The sequence below is a fragment of the Chiloscyllium plagiosum genome, unplaced genomic scaffold (genome assembly GCF_037043375.1).
Source record: "Chiloscyllium plagiosum isolate Xiang-an unplaced genomic scaffold, Cpla_swu_hap1 HiC_scaffold_22, whole genome shotgun sequence".
Taxonomy (NCBI): domain Eukaryota; kingdom Metazoa; phylum Chordata; class Chondrichthyes; order Orectolobiformes; family Hemiscylliidae; genus Chiloscyllium; species Chiloscyllium plagiosum.
Window position 1 is genome coordinate 28241065 of NW_028270160.1, and position 23694 is coordinate 28264758.

Here is a 23694-nt window from a genome sequence, read left to right on the forward strand (position 1 = left end):
GTAACTTGTACCTATTTGCTAACATGCAATAATCTACATCTTGTTTCAGATAGGAGCCTTGCCTCATTCGACAACCCAGAGTTATCTTCTGCAACATTTGACCAAGCTGGCCCTGCAAATCCCTACCCTAAAAGAGGATGGTGGCACCAGTCCTACCCCATGGTAAGTAATAGAGTCAAAGAGTCATAGAGATGTACAGCATGGAAACAGACCCTTCGGTCCAACCCGTCCATGCCAACCAGATATCCCAATCCAATCTACTCCCACCTGCCAGCACCCAACCCATATCCCTCCAAACCCTCCCTATTCATATACCCATCCAAATGCCTCTTAAATGTTGCAATTGTACCAGCCTCCACCACACCCTCTGGCAGCTCATTCCATACACGTACCACCCTCTGTGTGAAAAAGTTGCCCCTTAGGTCTCTTTTATATCTTTCCCCTCTTACCCTAAACCTATGCCCTCTAGTTCTGGACTCCCCGACCCCAGGGAAAAGACTTTGCCTATTTACCCTATCCATGCCCCTCATAATGTTGTAAACCTCTATAAGGTCACCCCTCAGCCTCCGACACTCCAGGGAAAACAGCCCCAGCCTGTTCAGCCTCTCCCTATAGCTCAAATCCTACAACCCTGGCAATATTCTTGTAAATCTTTATTGAATCCTTTCAAGTTTTGCAGCATCTTTCCGATAGGAAGGAGACCAGAATTGCACGCAATATTCCAACAGTGGCCTAAGCAATGTCCTGTACAGCCGCAACATGACCTCCCAACTCCTGTACTCAATACTCTGACCAATAAATGATGCAGCCTGGCTCATAACATAGTGATGCAGATTACTCATTCAACAACCCTGCCCTGGAGGAAAGAGGAAAGTATGTCAGTGGATGTCACGTGACAGGTTGATGTGGTTGCCATGGCTAAGCTGTTGTGTGCAAGCTGAGAGATTTGGGGGTGATGCTACAGCAATGTTAAGTCTGTGAGTGTGCAGTAAAGTTACCAGTGTCAGGTAATGAGTTCTGATTGGAAGAGATTGTTGGTAGTAGAGTGAAGGGGTGTGGTGCATTGAGCATTGACAGAAGATAACATTGCACTTAGTGGAATGTGTCTGGAGGGGATCTTCCTCTGATGTGGGTACAGGACATCTACCACGGCCTCTAGTGGGATTTCTGAAAATCTTCTCTTACCTGTTATGCCATTCCTCAACCTTTCCCTCGTTAGATTATCTTCAACCACAACTTCAAGCATCTGCTCCAGCCACAGTATACCTTCCCTTGAAGGGTTTTGCAGGTTGGCTCTAATGTCACTTCTCTACTGATGTATCCATTTACAGCTGTAGGAGACAGAGATCATTCGAAAGAACAGGCAGTGAAAAGCTGATGTTCTGCCTATGTTGCAATGAATGGGAAGTAGCTTAATCACCCATCATGATGTCTGTGCCCACTTTTGAGATTTATCGAATTTACCCCACACCCCCCCACCCTGTCGAAGAGTTGAAGGCTGATCATAGAGCTGAAATCTAAATAGTTAAATAGAGAATCAAAAGTAATTCACAATATTTGCATGCTGTTTGCAAAGGTAAAAGCGTTAACAATACATGCATCAGGTCACGCAGGACAATTACATGAAACAGAAAGTCATAAAAATACTTAAACCAAGTTTAACATTAAAGACGGAATATTATTATAGCTTTGATCAACCAACAGTGGAACAATCTATGCGAGAAACATCTTTTTGTACAATTTCAGGTCTAATGAATAATACCACATAACTCCAGCCTAGAAAATGAAATTTCAATACATTTATTCAGACTAGCAGTTGTAGCTCACTTCCTGTCATTTGCAATCGCATTGCTAATGCTACTTTTTATCATCATTTCACAATATTAATTTCACCGCATCCATCAAAGATTTTAATTACGTTTTAATCAACTCCTTATACATGATCTCTTCATACAGTCCATATTGTAATTATATTTAATTAAAGCGTATTCTTTTCAATATTGTGTAAAAACTATTCTGCTACATCAATCTCACACTGTAATTACTTTTCATTGAAAACCATTTTTCTGATTTGCTATGCATTTAATGCACTTTGCCGTTGTTTAATATCTGATAACCTTTTGAAAATGGATTTCTTATCTCAGATGACATACATGCATGTCACTTTTGTAGCAACCTATTTTACTTTCAAAGTTTACTTTCAAATGGACACATGAAGGACAAAAATACACGATAGAGATATAGAATGGATTTTAACATTTGTTTCTTTCAACAGATTTTGTTTTGATCCACGTGGAATGTTAGAAGGGATAATTGTCCGAGTTAGAAATGTAGCAGTCATACAGGGCCTTCAGTTAGACCCTCTAAAGCCAGGTTGACAGCTTTGTCTGGAGTGGAGGCGTCTTCCTGTTGAGCTGATACCTGAACCATGAGGCAGACATGTGGCTTGTGACATTCAGTGTGATTCAGTGATGGATAGTGTTGTCTGTAGGCAAGGTAGGCAAAAATAATGCCAATTAGAGCACCAACCAATGCATCTGCAATACAAAACCAAAATAAACATTCTGAGTGTGAGTTGGAGCAAATGACAAAGACAGATAGATAAGCATCTGCTCATCCATCAGGAATGTCTTATTCGAAAGGGACTCTTTTAAAATGCTTCAGGCTAATTCAACAAAGAATCTCTGAAGGTGATCAAAAATCAGTTCTTGGAGATTACTATGGCCAAGAAATCCATCACCAGTTTAGCACCTTCCTTTTGTATGTAATGACATCAAGCTCCTCCAGGTGGTTATCCAACTCCCTTTTGAATACTGATTGCAAATCAGCAACATATTACAATCTACAAGAATCAGCAACTTGTCACAATCTGCATGAGCCACCAATTTATCACTGAATGATGGCTCAGTGGTTAGCAATGCTGCCTCATAGCACCAGGGACCTGGGTTCAACTCAACCCTTAAGTGACTGTCTGTGTGGAGTTTGCACATTCTCCCCGTGTCTGCGTGGGTTTCCTCTGGGTGCTCCAATTTCCTCCAAAGATGTGCACATTATGTGGATTGACCATGTTAAATTGTCCATTGTGTCCAGGGATGTGAAGGCTAGATGGGTTAGTCATGGAAACAGCAGGGTTACAGGGATAGGGTAGAGGGGCTGGGTGATGGTGGGATGCTCTTTGGAGGGTCACTGTGTACTTGATGGGCTGAATAACCTGCTTCCACACTGTAGGGATTCCATGAACACAATCTGCATGAGTCAGCAACCTATTACAATGGCCATTTACCCACTGTGGAAAAATTTGTCTAACATCTAGCCTAGATCCCTAGAAGAATATGACAGAATATTTCTCAGAGCCATTAGGAGATGATCTGTAATACGTAATTATGAAGCAAATTGCTGCAAGAACTCAGTGGGTCTGGCAGCATCTGTGGAGAGAAAATAGAGTTACCATTTCAGGTCCAGTGACACTTCTTCTGGGACCTGCACTGATTTCTCTCCACAACTGCTGAAGACCTGCTGTTTTTTTTCCAGCAATATCTGTTTTGTTCTTCGCTTTCAGATTCTGCATTTCTTTGGTTTTAAATATGAAGCAAATAGCGGCAGTTTAAGTATCTGCTGGTAATCTCTTTCATCTAAGTTGTTTGTGAGATTGATATTTTTTAACTGCAGCTGTTTACATTCTACTACCAATTCCACCAAACAATGTCTTAATTATTTTGAAATACTGACTAACATACTTCTAATATATTCTTCCATCAGTTCTATTCCTTTTAATTGTACTGCAAATTAATTTTACAAGTTATGCGTGTTTACATAATCCTGTGAAATCTGGATGCTGTCTCTTTGGTTCTCTATCTAAATTGCATTCATCTTTTTAAAGAAAGGATGACAACCTTCAGGATACTCCCTGCACATTTACCTCTACTGGGACAGACAGCAAGAATTTTAGTGTTGTGTGAGTGACAGTAAGATCTTGGTGGCATTAAGGTTAGGGTTAATGAGTGATGGACATGAGTCTTGTGATTATTATAGAGTTGGAGGAGAATATAATCACTTTCTGAAAACTGTTAGTGCTCTCATTGCAAAATGGATGTGCCATCAAGGCAGTTTAAGTCTGTGACTAATGAACTCTGCTAATGTCCAGCCTGTAGAACACATTGAGGACCAATTGTTTTCCATTGTAGTGCAGGGAGAAGCCATGAATCACCAATGCTGTCAAGTTCAAATAGATTTGGCATCCTTCCATGTTATTGAATAACTCTAAATCATCCCATAACTGTCAAATCAGGTTTCCATTTCTCTTAATTGATCTCTCAACAGAATACGTTCCCATTGGAATAATAAATAAGAAAAACCTTAAGTATCTGATCGGGTAAGAGTTAAATTCTTATTCCCATGTTACATCCTTTCAAGAGATGTGTCGTTATGTTTGAGATCTCTGCATCAGTAAACACATTCTTGTGAGCCAAATAGCTGACATTCTGTCTAAAGAAATCCTGATTTTATACATTATTACATATTCATAACAATGCATTTCTTGTTTTAATGCAGACGAATCACTAGATTTACAATCCTTGTGCAATATCAGATGGAGTTTTTTAAAAATGAATTTGAACATTTCTGACAGCTAAAAGCCTTCAAGTCCAGTTTCTTGAACTAGTTTTTACTCTGTTCCCCGTATCACCAGCTATTAAATAGATATGTATGTCGACGTTTATTTTCTACATGCTAATCCAGTATTTAATGATGGAGTGCTCCAGTCAGATTTTGCAAAGTTCTATTCCCTTGAGAGGTTAATTTCAATGCACCTGGTTGGGTTCCTTAAAATAATAATTTCCCAGCTGCAGAAAGCTACATCGTCCTGATTTTTATTCCACAGTAACCATACCACTTTGCTGTCTCTGTATTTCCAGATGACCTGTCTGGTTGGGAAGGGTTCCAAAGGGACAATATCAGGAATCTAAAAACTGTGATAAATTAAAATACCCACTTTTATGCACACACAATCTGTAAAGCTGTGCTAAAATGGCCAATATTTGAAAAAAATGTTGATGTGGAAAAAAAGAAAAACTGGGTGAAAAATACACTTTTATTTAAAGAAATGTTGGCCATGAAATTTGGCTCCTCTAGCCTCCCTTCTTTGGGTATTATGAGGACTATTTTGCCTCCAGTGAAATAACTCCCAGCCTAAAACTCAAACTCAAAGGATGGCCTGGGACAGATCCCAACAGGATAGGATTCAGACTTCATGATCTCTACACAGTGGCAGAATAACTGGCGCTAGAGGAGTAGCAGTTGCTGGATAGAACAGTGGGTTTGTGCTGTGCAGATCAAATCCATTCTACTGAGTGGCAGCTGCTAGAGGATCGATTGTTGGGATTGCTGTGACACCCCGAAAGCTTCTCTCGACACTGGCATCAGCAGCCATGCTGACAGCACGGGCGAAAACTGGACTGGCACGACAGCAAGTTGGCAAAAATGGGCAGCCTGTTTTTGTTGCACCATTGGCCATGCGCTGCTGCATTATGGTTGGGCCCAGATGTGTGCGAAAGTGTTGGTCACCATTTCCATAATGGACGAATGGGCGTCAAGCTGTGTGTGGAACCTGTTCCAAACCAGGGCTTGTGCCTTTGTTGTTGGCTGCAAGTTTTCTGACATGTCTGCAAATGCCCTGTATTTCAGTGTATACTCCTTCTTTCGGCAGCCTACCCCTCAAAGACCTCAGTGACACAACTCATCACACTTCACCCTTCAATCGCCTGGAGCCTGGGCTGCCCTTGTTCCTTGCCCTGTCTGCTGCCACAATCTCACCAAGTGCAGATCCTACCTTGAAACTGGCATCCAAAGCAGTATTTGAGTGAGGTGACCGGGAGTGAGAGAAAGCGACTGGGTTTCTATCTCATTCTCTGCCAGTACTCTCTGGGCAGATTGCAGTCCTTGAGTAGCTGAAAGGATAAGGTAAAAGGGTGGGGTTGTATCGAGTGAAGGAGGAGCTCTGGGCAGCGTAGCAAGAAATGTGATCTTGCACTACCTTCATCTTGAAATGCAGTCGAAATTATGGGATATGGGAAAGTGGACTGTGAGAAGGAGGATTCAGTGTGGACAAACCGTCAATATCTTTGATGGTTCAGCCACACCAATGTTTCAAATATAGTGCAACACTAATAAATATATTTAATAAGCACTGCCTTTTTTTTTAGTTAACTAGTTTCTCTGTTGTTCTGTTCTGAAGTTATATCTTTTACCTAATCCCAAGTAATAGCACAGGGTGTCATAGGAACTATATTGCAGGCAGAACATCACCACAATTTTCTTGCAATCTCTTTTCAATCAGAACAAAACCGAATGACCTTTTTCAAAACGTGAGCTTATTTTCTGAAAATTGCAGCTCACAGGATTATGTGTAACAGCAGGAGAAATATCTTTTCGTAGAGTAAGGTAAACACACTATTGCACAGATGAGGCCTGCCAGATCCTGTTTGCTGTTCTCAATAAGTTGATTGCCATGATTTTAAAAATTTCTTTCTTGGAGTTGCTCATCCTATTCAAAACTAAATTTTAGAATTTACACAATGTATTTTCTGTGTGAAACAGTGAATGTAATTGCAAATACAATTGGAAAACTGTTGTATAAAAATTTTATTATTGAAATCAACATTGCAGAAACACACTTTTTAAGGAAATCTGTATTTGTCATTTGTGAGCTCCAACTTTAGTAAAATGGGATTCATTGATCGGGATACAATTTAAAGAAATTTAAAAGACCCTGAATCTTTGTACAAAGATCAATGTGGCCCTTTAGTGAAGACTGCTCAATTTTAATTAAATGTCTGCACCTTTTCCTCTACACCTCGTAACCGTTCTGGGTGAACTGACTATTTAGAATTGAACAGACTTCAGGATGAACTAAAGTAGCAAAAATGTATTTTAGTAGTTGGGAAAATATACATTTTTGATCATGGGGAAATACTGTAGTAAGAACTGAGAGTTGCATCGACATATTTGATTTTATAAATATGGGAATGCTCATTCTTTTAGCATTTTGAGGGAATTTTTCACACCTCACTCTCCTAAGGAAACATGATTTTTGTTCCAATTTTATCACCTCTTTGTATCCCGTCCCAACAACTGAAAGGGTTGCAGCCTCACTTGCTCTTTGTGTGTCAGTGAGAGTACAAACACCAGGACTGGAGATTGAACCTAGCTAATCTGGCATCTGTTGCTCATTACACCAATGCATAAAATTCATCTTATTGTTGGTTGGAGAATGTTGCTGGAAGAAACCGGCCAGGCCGATGGCACTCAAAGGACCAGCAAATACTAGGTACCTGCTCAGTACTAGGTAGGAGATGACCCTGTGCTCCTGCAATTGGGAAAATCACACAGAGAAGCAGCAGAGACAGACAGGAATGAGTGACACAATAACCCCCAATGCCCAGAAGCTGTAGCACTGCAATGAATCATGTGAGCGGCTGTCATGGATGGCCAGGTCCAGTACCCTCCAGGTCTGCTGGAGATGCACATATACTGCTCTCCATCATCCCATCCATTGGTTCCCAAGACCAAAGGTACAGAGATGGTGGGGTGGGAGACTGAAATTATTAACCCCAGTCTCTGTATGCCCTCCCCACAGGACACAGGGCAGTGCTATGAGGCACTCAGCTGGAGGCACCCACTCAGGAGGTTGAAAACTGGCCGTAACCTCCACCTCCACCCTGACTGTCCTCCTTCAACCCTTGGAAGTTCCAGCTGAGGAGGGTCAACATGCCCCTGGAATGAAGTCCCTTGGCATGACTGGCCCATCCAGATCCAAGCTCACCGGGGGTCACCTGACTAAACCTCCAGGACCAAACAGGCTTCCTCCAGCTGTGGAACCAGGGTCTTCATGTGGGCGAAGTAAAAGGGAGAGAAAGAAGAACACATTTTAAAGGCACTTCAGCTGCACCAGTGCTAAGGGCTTGCATATCACTCCGTTTCTGCTCTAAATGTTCCTGATGTTAACTTTCACCTCTCTATGGAGGTTCTAAATGTATCTTTGCACCACCTGCATGGCCATACACAAGGCTCCATGGACAGAGGTTGGCACTGACAGCCTACTGCACTCAGGAGGATCCATGGGTACACCTGGCATTGGTCTCTGGGGGCACCTTCATTTCTCTTCATTCAACATCCTTCATGAGAGCCCTCCACCACATGGGCCTGTGATCTGTGCCCTCATCCTTCAAAAGCTCTATCATGTGTGGATGCTGCAGCCCCCTCTCTCGCTTATCATGTCCACTCCAAGCATGGTCACAGCCATTTTCTTCCCCATTCAGCACTTTTGACTTGCTTCATGATGGAAAGTGACAGTGAGGGTCCATCTGCCAATGGGTCTAGTCTCAGCTTGAACCTAGCAGGGAGCTCCCAAACGTATGCATCCCTGTTCTAGTAGCCAATCCCCTTAACCTCACATACCTCACACTTCACCAAGTTCCCAGCCAACCTGTTTCCACCTGCCCACTCTTCCCATCCAGCCCTGGCATTTGGCATGACCATGTTCCGTCTACGTCAGTCATTGTGCTAGTGCCTTGCTGGATGCACTGATCTTTGGCTGTGCAGACTGCTCCTGCTGGTGGACCTCAGAGGCCCACATGTTCAGGGGAAACATTCGAGGGAATGTAGCTGTCAAGTCTAGTCATTTACTGCCCTTCCCTGAAGTGCTCCAAAATGTGCCCCTCAGAGCGTTGTTCAGGGCTCAGCAAGTTGCTCCAAGGTAGGTAAAAACAATGACTGCAGAGGCTGGAAACCAGATTCTGGATCAGTGGTGCTGGAAGAGGACAGCAATTCAGGCAGCATCCGAGGACAGGCAAAATCGATGTTTCGGGCAAAAGCCCTTCATCAGGAATAAAGCTTTTTTTTTGTGGCCAGGGTGGTCAGGCTTGTGGATCTTGGGAAGGAGGTAGAACCGGGCAGTGCGGGGTTCCCGGACTATGAGGTTGGAAGCTGTGGGTGGGAGATCTCCTGAGGTGATGAGGTTCTGTATGGTCTGGGAGATGATGGTTTGGTGATGGGGGGTGGGGTCATGGTCAAGGGGGCGGTAGGAAGAGGTGTCCTCGAGTTGGCGTTTGGCTTCAGCGATGTAGAGGTCAGTGCGCCAGACTACCACTGCGCCCCCTTTATCCGCTGGCTTAATGGTGAGGTCGGGATTGGAGCAGAGGGATTGGAGGGCTGCGCGTTGTGAGGGTGAGAGGTTGGAGTGGGGGAGGGGGGTCGACAGGTTGAGGCGGTTAATGTCCCGGCGGCAGTTGGAAATGAAGAGGTCGAGGGCAGGTATTAGGCCAGCGCAGGGTGTCCAGGTGGATGCAATGTGTTGGAGGTGGGCGAAGGGGTCCTCAGAAGATGGGCGGGAATCCTGATTGTGAAAGTAAGGTCGGAGGTGGAGGCGACGGAAGAATTGTTCAATGTCACGGCGTGTATTAAATTCATTGATGCGTGGACGGAGGGGGACGAAGGTGAGTCCTTTGCTGAGGACTGATCGTTCGTCCTCAGTGAGGGGGAGGTCTGGAGAGATGGTGAAAACTCGGCAGGGCTGGGAGCTGGGAGCTGGTGTGAGTGTAGAGCTGGGAGTGGGTACCTGGAGTGGGTGTCTTGGTGGGGGGAATGGGGGTAGAGTCATGAGCAGGGGTAGTGTTCCCCTCGGGGTTCTGGTGGCTGGGGATAGTGACAGTGGGGTCTGTGGGGGGCTTGTCAGCAGAATGCAGGTGAGTGGCAATGGTGTGGGCGGAAGTGATGGCAGACACGGCAGTAGGGGTGGTGGAAGTCACTGAGCGTGTGGCATCAGCGATGATGTGAGAGGCGGAAGTGGCTGTGGGAGTGGCCATGATGGGGGCAGAAGTGACATCATCAATCAGCGTGGGGGTGGTAGCTGCATCAGCCGCATGGCTAATGGTGTTTCCGAGGCCAGGGGAATCTTCTGGAATGATTGAGGAGCGCTGGTTATGGAGGTGGGTAGATAAAAGTTTGTTGTACTTACAGTTTTTGATGTTTGAGATGGAATTGAAATACTGTTTGTTGAGAGTATGGATTCTCCTGAGGATGTAGTACAGAGTGGGTCCTTTGCAATTCTGAGAGAGTGTGGCCCTCAGCTGAGGCAGGGCTGACTGTAGAGAGGTTAGGTACCGGCGCATTGCTGCGAGCGTGGAGCGGAGGATCTTGAAGGAGAACTGTTGCTGGTGTTTTTGAATCTGTAGTCTGTACTGTTTGTCCTGTTCGGGTACGAACTCTGCAGGTTTAAAGGTGGTCCGGAATCCGTGTGGGATGAGTTGGTTACGGAGGCAGGCACTGAGGAAGCAAATGTGGCTGAGGTAGCGAGTTTGTTTCACGACATGGTTGAAGAGCTTCAGGGCAGAGGAAATGACCTGGGAGTTGCAGTGGGAGAGAGACTCCCTGAGATTCTTGTAGAGAGAGGAGGAAAACTTCTTCAAGGCAGGCATCCTTGCAAGAGGATTCGCAGTAGGGTTAAAATCAACGAGGTAAAAACAATGACTGCAGATGCTGGAAACCAGATTCTGGATCAGCGGTGCTGGAAGAGCACAGCAATTCAGGCAGCATCTGAGGACAGGCAAAATCGACGTTTCGGGCAAAAGCCCTTCATCAGCTTTATTCCTGATGAAGGGCTTTTGCCCGAAACATCGATTTTGCCTGTCCTCGGATGCTGCCTGAATTGCTGTGCTCTTCCAGCACCACTGATCCAGAACCAAGTTGCTCCAAGGTCTGATGGTATTGGTGTTAAGAATCTGAAGATCTGTTTGATATCCTTCAATATTTTGGTGAAATGTCTGCAACCTTACAGAAACTGTCCAAACATCTCTCAAATATCTTCAAATGTACAATTGAGAATGATTTTGTGGTTCAGTTTAGAATTGTGTGTTGTGAATACAAAGAACAGGGGAAGTACATAGACTTTATTGTAAAAATTACTTATGTAAACACTGAGCAGAGATTTGTAGCTATCACCTTCAAACATTCTGCCAGTGTGCATTCACAGCAGTCTGCTCTCTTACTGATGTCCATTTTTAAAATTTAGCAATTGTATCTATATGTTTCATTAGTTCTGTGCCAGAAAATTTTCCCCAGAATGTTCAGATTGCTTGCTGTGTTGTGATGGGATTTCAGAAATTCCATTTCCCATTAGGTCCCTTGGATCTACCTGTATGAAGTAAGGTTAAATATAAATGTCATCTCTAGCATTTGCATTAGCATATAAAATTAATTCAAACTACTCTAACCTGGAGTAACAGTTGCTGCACCTTTAATGTGAGCAGTTATGGTTGAAAATCTCAGAACAAAGGTGTCAATTTTGTAACTACCTCATATCATTCAAATTACGAGAAATGATGAGTGAGTGTAAGATGAGAATGCAGTGAGATGCTGAGTGAAGCCTGTAGTCTGTGAGTTCATGAAGGCGTTTGACAAGGTTCCCCATAGGAGACTGGTTAGCAAGGTTAGATCTCATGGAATACAGGGAGAACTAGCCATTTGGATACAGAACTGGCTCCAAGGTAGAAGACAGAGGGTGATGGTGGAGGGTTGTTTTTCAGACTGGAGGCCTGTGACCAGTGGAGTGCCTCAAGGATTAGTGCTGGCTCCACTACTTTTCATCATTTATATAAATGATTTGGATATGAGCATAAGAGGTACAGTTAGTAAGTTTGCAGATGACACCAAAATTGGAGGTATAGTGGACAGTGAAGAAGGTTACCTCAGAGTACAATGGGATCTTGACCAGATGGGTCAATGGGCTGAGAAGAGGCAGATGGAGTTTAATTTAGATAAATGCGAGGTGCTGCCTTTTGGGAAATCCAATCTTAGCAGGACTTATACACTTAATGGTAAGGTCCGAGAGTGTGTTGCTGAACGAAGAGTGCAGGTTCATAGTTCCTTGAAAGTGGAGTCGCAGGTAGATAGGATAGTGAAGAAGGCATTTGGTATGCTTTCCTTTATTGGACAGAGTATTGAGTATAGAAGTTGGGGGATTATGTTGTGGCTGTACAGGACATTGGTTAGGCCGCCGTTGGAATATTGCGTGCAATTCTGGTCTCCTTCCTATCGGAAAGATGTTGTGAAACTTGAAAGGGTTTGGAAAATATTTACAAGGATGTTGCCAGGGTAGGAGGATTTGAGTTATAGGGGAGGTTGAATAGGCTGAGGCTGTTTTCCCTGGAGCATTGGGGGCTGAGGGGTGACCTTATAGAGGTTTATAAAATCATGAGGGGCATGGATGGGATAAATAGACAAAGTCTTTCCCCTGGGGTTTGGGAGTCCAGAACTAGAGGGCATAGGTTTAGGGTGAGAGGGGAAAGATATAAAAGAGACCTAAGGGGCACCTTTTTCACAGACAGAGTGGTACGTGTATGGAATGAGCTGCCAGAGGAAGTGGTGGAGGCTAGTACAATTGCAACATTTAGAAGGCATCTGGATGGGTTTATGAATAGGAAGGGTTTGGAGGGATATGGGCCGGGTACTGGCAGGTGGGACTAGATTGGGTTGGGATATCTGGTTGGCATGGACGGGTTGGACCAAAGGGTCTGTTTCCATGCTGTACATCTCTATGACTCTGTGACTCTAAGTGCAAACTTTCTATCTGTCCTTTAACAGGAGCTTTTCATTTCAGCATTTTATTCCACTTCAATAGTACAAAGATGTAAATTGTACATTGATTAGATAATTGGAATGTGATGCCAACAGCATTGGTCCTGGCTGAGGTTACCATGAAGGACTCTCCTTCTCAATCTCTCTCCTCACCTGAGGCATGGTGGTCCTCAGGTTAAATCACTACCAGTTGTCTTTCAAATGAGAAAGCAACCCTATGGTCTGGTAAGATGATGGTGACTTGACAAAAGATAATTGGAACAGTTTCATAAAACTGATCATTTTGATATTGGTGAGTTTTTGCTTTATAAGCTGCCTTCTGCCATTGCCTGCATTCATAGAGACTTCCTTAAAGGCTGAATCTGCCTCCCTCTACCCTTCCCTGGTCTAATATGGACTTTGCATCTACCAGTACAGTGTGACTAGAGTGCCTGCGTTGCATTCACACTGCTGTGAAATGGCAGCTGAGCATTCAGCCTTGAGCAAGTGCTTGCTGGTTTAGTTTCTAACAAACCCTTAACAACTTATGAACATTGACAATCAAGCTAAACCAGTAGATACTACTGACAGCTACAATGTCTGCTAACAAGCCCGTATTTTAAAGGAACATTAGGCTTTGAGGGCACCTACCATGCATCTGATGCAAGGTAATTGACCTGAAACATTAACTCTGTTTCTCATTCTACAGATGTTGCCAGACATGCTGAGTATTCCCAGTGCTTTGTACTTTTGTTCCCAGCATCTGCAACATTCTGATTCTGACAATGGAATTTATAGGCATTTTATTTGGCAGCTGTAACTAGTAGGAGTTTGGACAGAAATGATGTGACATTGTACCTAGTTTTACAATGCACAAATAACTGTGGAAATCCAGTTGTAAATGATTTATATTTCATATTAGAAGATGCCATTTTGAAACATTGTTCCTTCTGGTTTCATAAAGGAAAAGAATAACAGATTATTCTTTTGTTTTAATCTGAGAGAATTATATATTTAAAACAAAGAGATAAGGAGTTAAATGAAATGTAACAATCTCTCCATGATACTTTTAAAGTGCTCCAAAACATTTCACTGAGCTGTAAAGGAAACGAGAAACCGAGTCAAAGAAGCAGAAGGAATGACCACAGTCAGACGGCGGGAGGGAACTCTCATGTGCAAGTTTCAGCTGCAGCTGTAGGACACAAACCTTACTGGTCAGACGAAAGATTAGATTTCTTACAGTGTGGAAACAGGCCCTTCGGCCCAACCAAGACGTGGAATGGACAAGAAGTGAGAGTCAGAGGAATGGACTGTTGGAGATTGGTGAAGGGACAGACATCAGGAGACGTTAAGTATCGTATTTTGAACAATCCACTAAGACAATATGCAACGGATGGAGATCCAACACAAACAAACAGATTTATTCTGGTGTAAACACATGTATATAAATGTATATAAACACATCTGTAGAAATATACACATGTATATACATTTCTACAAGTTTTACTAATTTTTGTTTGATTTATTGGAAACATCTGAACCCACTTCAAATAGCTATCTATTACGATAAACAGCTGTTGAACTCCTTCCTCCTTTATGGAAATGTTACACAATGTTAAAAGTTCCATTCAAAGTTCCGCAATCTTTCTCCTCTCAACTTCAAAATATGCCCCGTAGTTTTCAACTCCCCCACATTAGAGAAAAGACATTTGCTATTCAGCTTATCTATGCCCCTCATGATTTTATAAACCTCTATTTAGCCACCCCTCAACCTCCTATGATCTAGTGAAAAAACTCCCACCCTATCCAGTCTATTTTTATAACTCAAACCAGTAAATCTCTTCTGAACCCTGCCTAATTTAATAACATCTTTTCTATAACAGAGCAACCAGAACTGCACAAAATACTCCAGAAGAGGCCTTATCAATGTCCTGTTCAACTCAATATGATATCCCAACTCCTATATGCAAACATTTAAGCAATGAAGGCAAGTGTGCTAAACACTTTCTTAACTACTCGGTCTATCGGTGATGCAAATTTCACAGAATTGTGTACCTGAACCCTAGGTCTCTCTGTTCTATAACACTACCTAAGGCCCTACTTTTAACTGTATGAATCCTGTCTTGTTACCAAAATGTAATACTGCACATTTATTCAAATCAAACTCCATTTGCCACTCCTCAGCCCATTGGCCCAATTGATCAAGATCTCTTTTTAAACTTAGAGAACCTTCTTCACTGTCCACTGTACCACCAATTCTGGTGTCATCTGCAAACATACTAACCATGTCACCTAAATTCTCATCCAAATCAAATTTATATAAATGACAAACAAAAATGAGCCCAGTACCCATCCCTGTTCTTTAACATTTAATTTACGAATCAAACCTAACTATGGGTTTCCTATTCCAAAGAGAATACTTCCATTCTTTACTCAAAATTTCAGAAGCTGGGTAATTGACCCATTTTAGCCTGAAACTGATCAAAAGTATTTCTGTAACAAGGACTGGAATTCCTCTTCATCAGACAGGTCTATTTGACTCCAGTTCATATCTGAAGTGGTTACAGCCACAAATTGTATTTGAGTAACCATTAATACTTTATTTTGATCATGATTCTCTTATTGTCTGGATTTCTTCTTCTACTGATTGTGCAAATTTTGGCTTCAGCAAAGAAAACTTTATTCTAAATTTTCTTCTAAGAAATAATTCCGCTGGCATTCTACTGGTAATAGAACGTGATGTGTTAAAATAAATCAACAAAACAAATCACCAACTTTTGAGTCAATGACATCTGGCATTTCTTGCAGTTTGTACAGCATTTGTTTAGATGAGCATGCTTAACAATTTGTCCTGTGTAATTTGCTGCTCTGGTTGAAGTAGGATGATTCAGTGTTTCACCCTGTTCATTCTCATGAAATTTGACAGCTCTTCTGACTGAACTCTGTTGTCAGATACAATTTCTTCTGGAAACTTACAAGCAGCAATCAAATTACACAAAATCTTGACAGTTTTGCTAGTTTTTGTTTGCTTTTTCAAAACGGCTCAGCCCAGTTCAAGTAGCTATCTGTCACAATGAACAGGCATTGCCCTTAACATTCTACAAAATCAATGCATAGGTTCTGCACACTCTAGTTGGCTATTTTCATGATTGCAAAGATGGCTGCTGGTTTCTACAGCTTGAGATATCCTATATTGGTTTCCTGTGTCCTTATTTAATCCTGGACTCCAAAGATAGCTTCTTGCTATATTCTTTGTCAAACTCATCCCTGTGTTGATCATGAAGTTCAAATAGAAACTGTAATCTGGACTTTTCTGGAGTGACAGCTCTGTCTCTCACATAACACAACTTTCATCAACTGACAACTCATTCTTAATAAAAAAAAATTGGCCTGATTTCTAAATCCGGTATCTGTTTTGACAGACTATTTGCAATCTAGTCATATACTCTTGACAACAAAGGGGCTCCAATTAGTTGTTCAACCAATATGATCTCTTTGGACTGTCAACTCATTAACATTTGAAAAGGAAAATATATCCTCCCTGTGTGTGGCATGGTGGCTCAGTGGTTAGCACTGCTGCCTCACAGTGCCAGGGACCTGGGTTCAATTCCACACTTGGACAACTTTTTGTGTGGAGTTTGCACATTCTCCTCTTTTCTGCATGGGTGTGCTCCAGTTTCCTCCCACAGTCCAAAGATACGCAGGTTAGATAGATTAGCCATGCTAAATTGCCCACAGTGTGCAGGCTAGGTGGACTAGCCATGGGATATGCAGGAATGTAGGGTGGATGGGATGCTCTCTGTAGAGTGACTGTGGACTCGATGGGCTGATGCCTTCGACACTGTAAGGATTCTATGTAAGTCTTTTAATTGCATGCACTTCATGTCACATTTAAATGGACACAGTATCAAAACGTAGCTCTGCATTTGGTCTGTCACTGAAGTGGACAATGAGAGGCTAAAAATCAATTTCAATTGTGGAACCACAACCAAACAAGTACTTATGAAGTGTTCTTAATCCAAAAATCGCTCACTGGCAACTGAGGCTGCGTGAGGCAAACACAGTCTGTCTATCCTCACCATTATCCAACATATGAGAAATGACAGCAGCTGCTGTGTATGGGGAGACATCACATGGTAGCTTAATCCTTTTAGACACAACATATTGTATTAGCATTGTAACAACTTCCAAGTGACATGTATACAGCTTGCATGCTTTGACTTACTCTTTTGTCCAAAATTACAGAAAACCCTTTCTCTAGAGTTCATTCAAGGATGCAATAAGGGTCAGGGATTTTATTAGAATTTACCGTAAGAATTCACTAGAAATACAGGAAATCTGAGCTCAGGTAGTGTGCATTTCTTATTCTGTGAACTTTATTCTGAGGAGAATGTAAATAACCTTTGTTGACCCTGTGACCCCAATACTAGAACTTTGAAGCATTTCACACTTGACTGTCTTGGCCCAGATTCCATACTCCCCCAAAAGCTGGACTTGCCGACAGTATTTGGAGCTGAAATAAGTCTGTCATTCAAACAACACACTACACCCTGCCCCTGCATTCATTGCAAAATTTGGTTCCGCACTTTTGAAAATTTCAGGGGGACTGAAGGAATACCAAACTGCAGTTTATGAAATGGAAATTGACTAAGGTGGATTCTAATAGTCATAGGATCCCTACAGAATCGTAGAATCCCTTCAGGCCTCTGAAGAGTACCCCACCCAATCATTCCCCATTACTCTAATTTATCTGTGACTAATGCACCTAACCTACACACCCCTGAACACTACGGGCAATTCAGCATGGCCAATTCATCTAACCTGCACATCTTTGGATTATGGGAGGAAACCGGAGGACCCGGAGGAAACCCACGCAGACACGGGGAGAACGTGCAAACTCCACATTTGCCTAAGACAGTTGCCCAAGGCTGGAATCAAACCTGTGTCCCTCGCACTATGAGGCAGCAGTGTTAACCACTAAGTCACTGTGTATCACCTAATTCAAGCTGCGCATAGGCATTTGTCAGAGGTTATTTTGTAAAAGAATCTGTCCTCCTGAGAACAGAATGAATAGATCGTAGCATTTTGCAAATGACAGGTATCCACCCTATTCAATATTCTCAAGATCTTATATGTTTCAATGAGAACACCTCTTATTCTTCTAAACCCAAATGAATATAGGCTGATTCACGTGTGAAATGAACTTCCTGGGGGAGTGGTGGATGTTGGTGCAATTACAATATTTAAAAGACATTTGGATAGGTACATGAACAAGAAAGGTTTGGAGGGATATGGGCTAGGAGCAGGCAGATGGGACTAGTTTAATTTAGGTTATGTTCAGCATGGACTGGTTGGACCAAAAGGTCTGTTTTCTTGCTCTATGACTCTATCTTTGGACTGTGGGAGGAAACCAGAGCAGCTGGAGGAAACCCACATAGACAGTAGCCAGAGGCTGGAAGTGAACCTGGTCCTGTGAGGCAGCAAGGTGAACCACTGAGCCACCGTACTGTGAATTGATGAGTTCACTGTTTCTGAGATGTTCACTCCATCATACAGTAAAATAGTTACCCAATCTCACAAACCCTATGCTGGGGAATGATTTCCAATTGAAACAGATACCAATATAATTAACATAAACTTGAAGCAGATTAAGACCAGATTCTGACAATAGGACTCTGTCTAACTAAGATGTAGTTTGAAAGGGACAAGACTCTGATCTGATCTGTGGCACAATTCATTTCTTAGCTCCTGAAAACATTATTCAAGTTGTACAAATGACAGATAGAAAAGCTAATTTCAAGTTTCCCAACAGTGATTGACGCTCAGAGTGTTCAGCATTTGTACTGTTTTTGCATTTCATATTCGTCTTGTTCAAATATCCTTGTCCTTGAAATAAATCTTGATGATCCTGAGAAAGAGTCTCCTTACCAACAGGATCTGAAACTCAAGTGATTACTCTGGGCAGAGTTCTCTATTTTTGGAGGACACAGGACCAATGCTGGGCTGGTCCAGAGTTTGCTAATGTGGCCTAAACTGGGGTATAGTCCACTGAGACTGCTCAAGGTCTCAGTAAAGGGCTATTGCCAGTGCTGACTAGGATATTCTTGTTGACCACTGTAGCTGCTAAGTGGTTGGAGTTTCCTGGCATTAGAGTGGGCAGGGAGAGGGGGAAGTCCTTTAAAAGGCTTTTTAAATATCACCAGCTCTCACAATGGTGCTACTGCAGATGTTGCCAGTTTTTACTGAATAAATGTTACCAGGGTTATATTTGACTGGGATCCTTCATTTTGTTGTGCCCTCTCTCTTTTGTCTCCATTGGACAGTGGCATTGCCACTCTCTCAATGCTCAAGGTCCTTCTGTTGGCCCTCAAACCTTGGGAGCTGTCCTCTGTGCTCCTGGGTACATGGACGCTCTCTGGTCACTCATTCTCCATCCATTTAAAAACAGCACCTGGCACATCATGCTGACACTGACCATGGCTTGGACCCAGAAATAAACCAAACGTCAGGGTCCTCAGTGTGGCGATGGGCTTCGATGAATATGATTGTTGAGGTACCCTACTGTTGCTGTGACCTCAGTGATCATTTTGAGTGTTGGACTGAGCCCTGCACAGCTCAGAGTCTCTGCTCCTCAGCTGTCCCATCATATACAGAGGAACCTTGATTATCCAAAGGACACAGGCGGGGAATATTTCATTCAGTTAATTGAATGCCAGATAATATAGTTTAGCCAAGCATTGGGACCTTGCGATTTTGCCAGATAATCCGAAATTCAGATAATCGAATACCAAATAATCGAGGTTCCTCTGTAGTATGAAACAAAAGAAAATAGAGTTTATCAGTCTTTAAGAAGTTTGGCATGAGCTTGCAATAAGTCCTAAGGAACCCACACTAGAACAAACATCAAACACATAACAAAACTTCACTTCTCTGTGCTGATATGGAGTACCGATTTTTATGAATGTGTCATGTGAACAGACAGATTAGGTGCAGGAGTAGGCCATTCAGCCCTTTGAAGCTGCTCAGGTATATGACAGAGTCATGGCTGATCAGGATCAGCTTGCAGCCTCAATTCCACACTCCAGCCTATCCCCGATGACCTTTCACTACCTCTGCCTTAAAAATATCCAATGAGCCTGCCTCAACCAGACTCCGGGGAAGTGAGTTTCAAAGAGTCACAACTCGCTGACAGAAAACAAAATTTTTTCTTCCCATCTTAAATATAAGACCCATAATTTTTAGGCTTTAACTATGAACAGTTATGGTAGTTGGGTGTCTACCATTATTTACACAATTAATATGTTTCATTACTCAGCAGACCCACCAATGAGATTATTCTGTTCAAGATAGGAGAATTCTTTGCCACAGGGAGTAGCTGAGGAAATAACCACTGCATCTTTTATGGTAGATACACATTTCAAAGAGGAACGTTAACAGGGCTATAGAGAAAGGACATGATAGCAGGATTAGTCAGGAGTTAATCTGGAAACAATTTCTCATACAGAAGTTATCTCCTCATGAATGTAAAGCTCCATGCTTCTATGCTACGCCTCTGGCCTGCATTTTGTAATTATGAAGGTTGGAGTTTTCTATCATGACGCTGACAGCAACACGTATTGTCTTCACATGTACCCGTACAATTAAACACAAAAATTCAAATATTGCTCTCTGTGATTCCTTGTTTCTCCATTACAGGCACAGTTTTTAGAATCACTGAACAGACATGAAATTGCCTTTTACACTGTAATATTCCTATTAAACCCCAGCCCATGGACAAAGCTACATCTTGGGTGGAATGTAAAGTAGGCGATGGGAGGTTTTCCTGCTGTCATAAAATACTTCTTTTCACCTCTTTAAAGGAATGCCTATTGACTCAAATGCCAATCAGACAGTCAGCTGGATAGTGATGGGCCAAACACAGCCTTCTCACCACAGAATTAATCAGGGCAAAAGCAAGGCAATGGGTCCTCACTTGCCACCCTCATGCTGGTTAAATGCCCCTTCAACACTGGACCCACCACAAGGGAAGACATTAAATATCACCCCTCGTCATTGCAGTGCAACTGTATCTTTATTGGCTTACTAAGCCATAACTACCCCTGAAAACTTCTCTGACTCTGGAAGATTGATTTTATATTTGTGTCATGTCAAATCTTTCCTTGATGTTAAAAAAGTGTTCTTTTCAATGTGTTGTTAATATTTCAACTACTGCTCTAATCCCACTTATATGTCTCAACCGTTATCTTGCTATAAAATTTAGAAGGCACAAAGGCTAATCAGTGCCCTTTCACTCCTGTGATAATTCTTCAATATAATTGAATGCTACCCTACCTGATGACATCACTGTTGTTGGATACCTGGCAACCAGATTAATTCTGGACAAGGGGAATCCATAGCACAAAGACTGCTAGATCTTTGTAAGTAGCTTTCTTTGAGTCAGGATGAGTGCTGTTGCTGACAGTCAAATCTGAGCCAACTTGTCTCTGTCACTTTGATTGTGGTACTTACAAGAAATGGGTTATTAATTCTGTTCAAGTATAAATGTGTTTCATAACTTTGAGTATTTGCACAATGTAATTTCTAGCGTTTATGACTTAGGACTGAATATTGCCATAGGGTGTCCTTACTGAGAATCAAGTCACAGATACCGATCATATGTTCTACTTGTTTCTCCATGTTAGGTTTCCTAAAGAGAAATTCCATTTTTTTGGTCCCATGTTTCTCTTTGATTCTGAACTCAGTGACCTCAGAAAAATATCTTCCTGTATCACAAAAACCAAACATTGCAAAATGCTAAGATCTCTCTTTCCTTGCCCTCCTATCTACACTGCTCCTATAAAACAAAACACAAACCTTTCTTTTGATTTGGCATGTAAGAGCCTTTTGGACTCAGCAATGACTTTCAGATCGTAACTGACACTCCCATGTTTCCCATGTGGCTGGTGAATTCTTTCTCATGTCTGGAGCTCATCAACTGTGGCACATGTGGGTATTTGTGCATAGCAAAGAACCATGAGTGGAATGAATGACTAGTTCTTCAATATTGTAGCTGGTGTGTGAACGAGAGCATAGGTTAAGACAGTGAAACAATTCTCTGCTTCTGTTTCCTTTGTGGGTTCAATCTTCTGACAACTTCAGGATCTACATGACCACTCGTGTCAAACATTTGGAAACCCCTTGTCATGTCGCTGTGTTTTGCTTTGAGTTGCAAACACCTTGCTATGTACAGAGTAGACCAGAGTGAACTGATTTCCTCTTTCAGCAATGAAATTGCTAAGATGTGCCTCACTACCCAACAATGGCAGATCAATGAGCTTTCCTTCAGAAAGGCCAAGACTGGTGCATTTAATCTGAGTGCAATTTTTCATGTGAATAATGAGGACCAAATTATATTGACTGAATATTTTTACACTGGCAGGCTTGTCAGTTCAAGTTTCCTCTTGTTTTCCTTGTTCTGCGAAAGAGGCAAAACATGAATGTGGATAAAAAACAATGCAAGCTTTGAATCATTTGATCATTAAGTCTCAACACACAAGGCTTGCAAGTCACTTGAAAATGAAACACCTTAAAGCTCTCGCTCTGAAATCACTCTCGTCGCAGAAGCAATTGCAACCAAAGCAATATTTTGACAGGGGATGTTTGACAGCCAGCACAGCTCACCTTGCCAGTGATGTTTGTAGTCACAAGTCCTCGACAAGGCAATCATCACAGCACAATACAAAGGGAGGATTGCTGCACACAGTCTCCAACTTTTTCCTTGACCAATATCCGTGAAGCAGTGCAATTTTCCAGCTAAGTAGAAGGTGGTAAAACCCAGACCTGAAAAAGCAACTAGAACATGGAAGGAATTTTAAAATAATATGATTGTAGGTCTTATATAAGTCACTGTTGTTCTTGGATCATTCAAGCAAAGATACAAAGCAATTATAATGAAAATCACTTATACTTTTAAAGTTCACTTATGTTCCTGATTGATGTCTCTTCTCAGACAAGGCGAAGGCAGAAGAAGTCTTAATAATGGACTTCACGTCAACGTCATCCCATATTCAGTCTGCAGGGGGTAATTGGTTGTCAATGTTTCACTTTACAATTGAAAGCTTTATATCTGTGTAATGCTCTATGGCAATACCAAAGGCCAGGAACTGACTAGACTTTCCCCAACTGCAGTGCACACAAATGTAATCATGTTTGAGTTGGGAGAGGTGGTGATGAGTTGATCCGGATGTTGCTAATGTCCACGTGAAAACTGACTTTGTGCTTTTGGATTATTTTGCAAGGGCAGCAGGTCAATGGGCAATCAGAAGAGGCCGAGGGTAGATCCTGGAGGCTTGCAGAAGCAACAGTGTGGAAGCAGGAAGAAGAGCCATAGCATGTGCAGTTGCAACTCAAGTTGACTTTACTCCTTGGAATTTATTTCATCACTTTGTGAAAACACTTCACTTGTCTCTAATACTTCTTCCAAGTCACCTGGCAGGTGTTCAGCACTAGGTTGATCAAGAGTATAAGCAAACTGGCTCTGATGTTATAACTCAGCATGGTAAGTTTATAATGTTTTCAAAATTACAAAAATACCATTGTACTCTTGCTATAGATTGTTTTGAATAATAAATACAGGAAATGTTGATGTAAATGATGTACACTAGCTGTATTCTAATCTTTTGGAGTGCATAGCCCCTGCAATGCACTGAATTAAAATGCTCTGCATCATATTTTTATATTAAATAACCTCTCTCCCCATTTTATAGTGAGGGATAGTCTGCATCACAGCTGCTCTACAAATTTGGGACACCAAAAGAATTTAATTGCATGCATGCCATTGTATAATGGTGCTGTGTGTTCTCTTAAAAATAGTGAAATTAGACGAGTTCATATTGAAACTATATTTTCCAGTGCTTGTTCACCAACCCTGTAAGGCTGTAAAGAGTAAGACATCAATCAAAACATTCCTAATTTTTTGCCAGAGAACAGGTACCACACTGAAAAAGTGAAGAAATAGAGACACACACAAAAGAAGCATGAGTGTTACACCAGTATGCCAGTCTCCAGGCTTTTGATTGTCATTTTTTAACAAATATGTATTTTGCA

At 42.1% G+C, this 23694-nt stretch overlaps 1 protein-coding gene across 1 annotated transcript in view; it reads right to left on the minus strand.

The window, feature by feature from the left end:
- Nucleotides 1-1628: 1628 nt before the first annotated feature.
- The window catches only part of plpp4 (phospholipid phosphatase 4), a 248566-nt gene continuing 226500 nt past the window's right edge, over nt 1629-23694 (minus strand). Inside the window, exons 6-7 of the mRNA XM_043712701.2 lie at nt 22270-22440; nt 1629-2537 (exon numbers count right to left, since the gene is read on the minus strand). Coding sequence (XP_043568636.1) covers nt 2338-2537; nt 22270-22440 — 371 coding nt within the window. The 3' untranslated portion in view covers nt 1629-2337. The remainder of the gene's footprint in view (nt 2538-22269; nt 22441-23694) is intronic.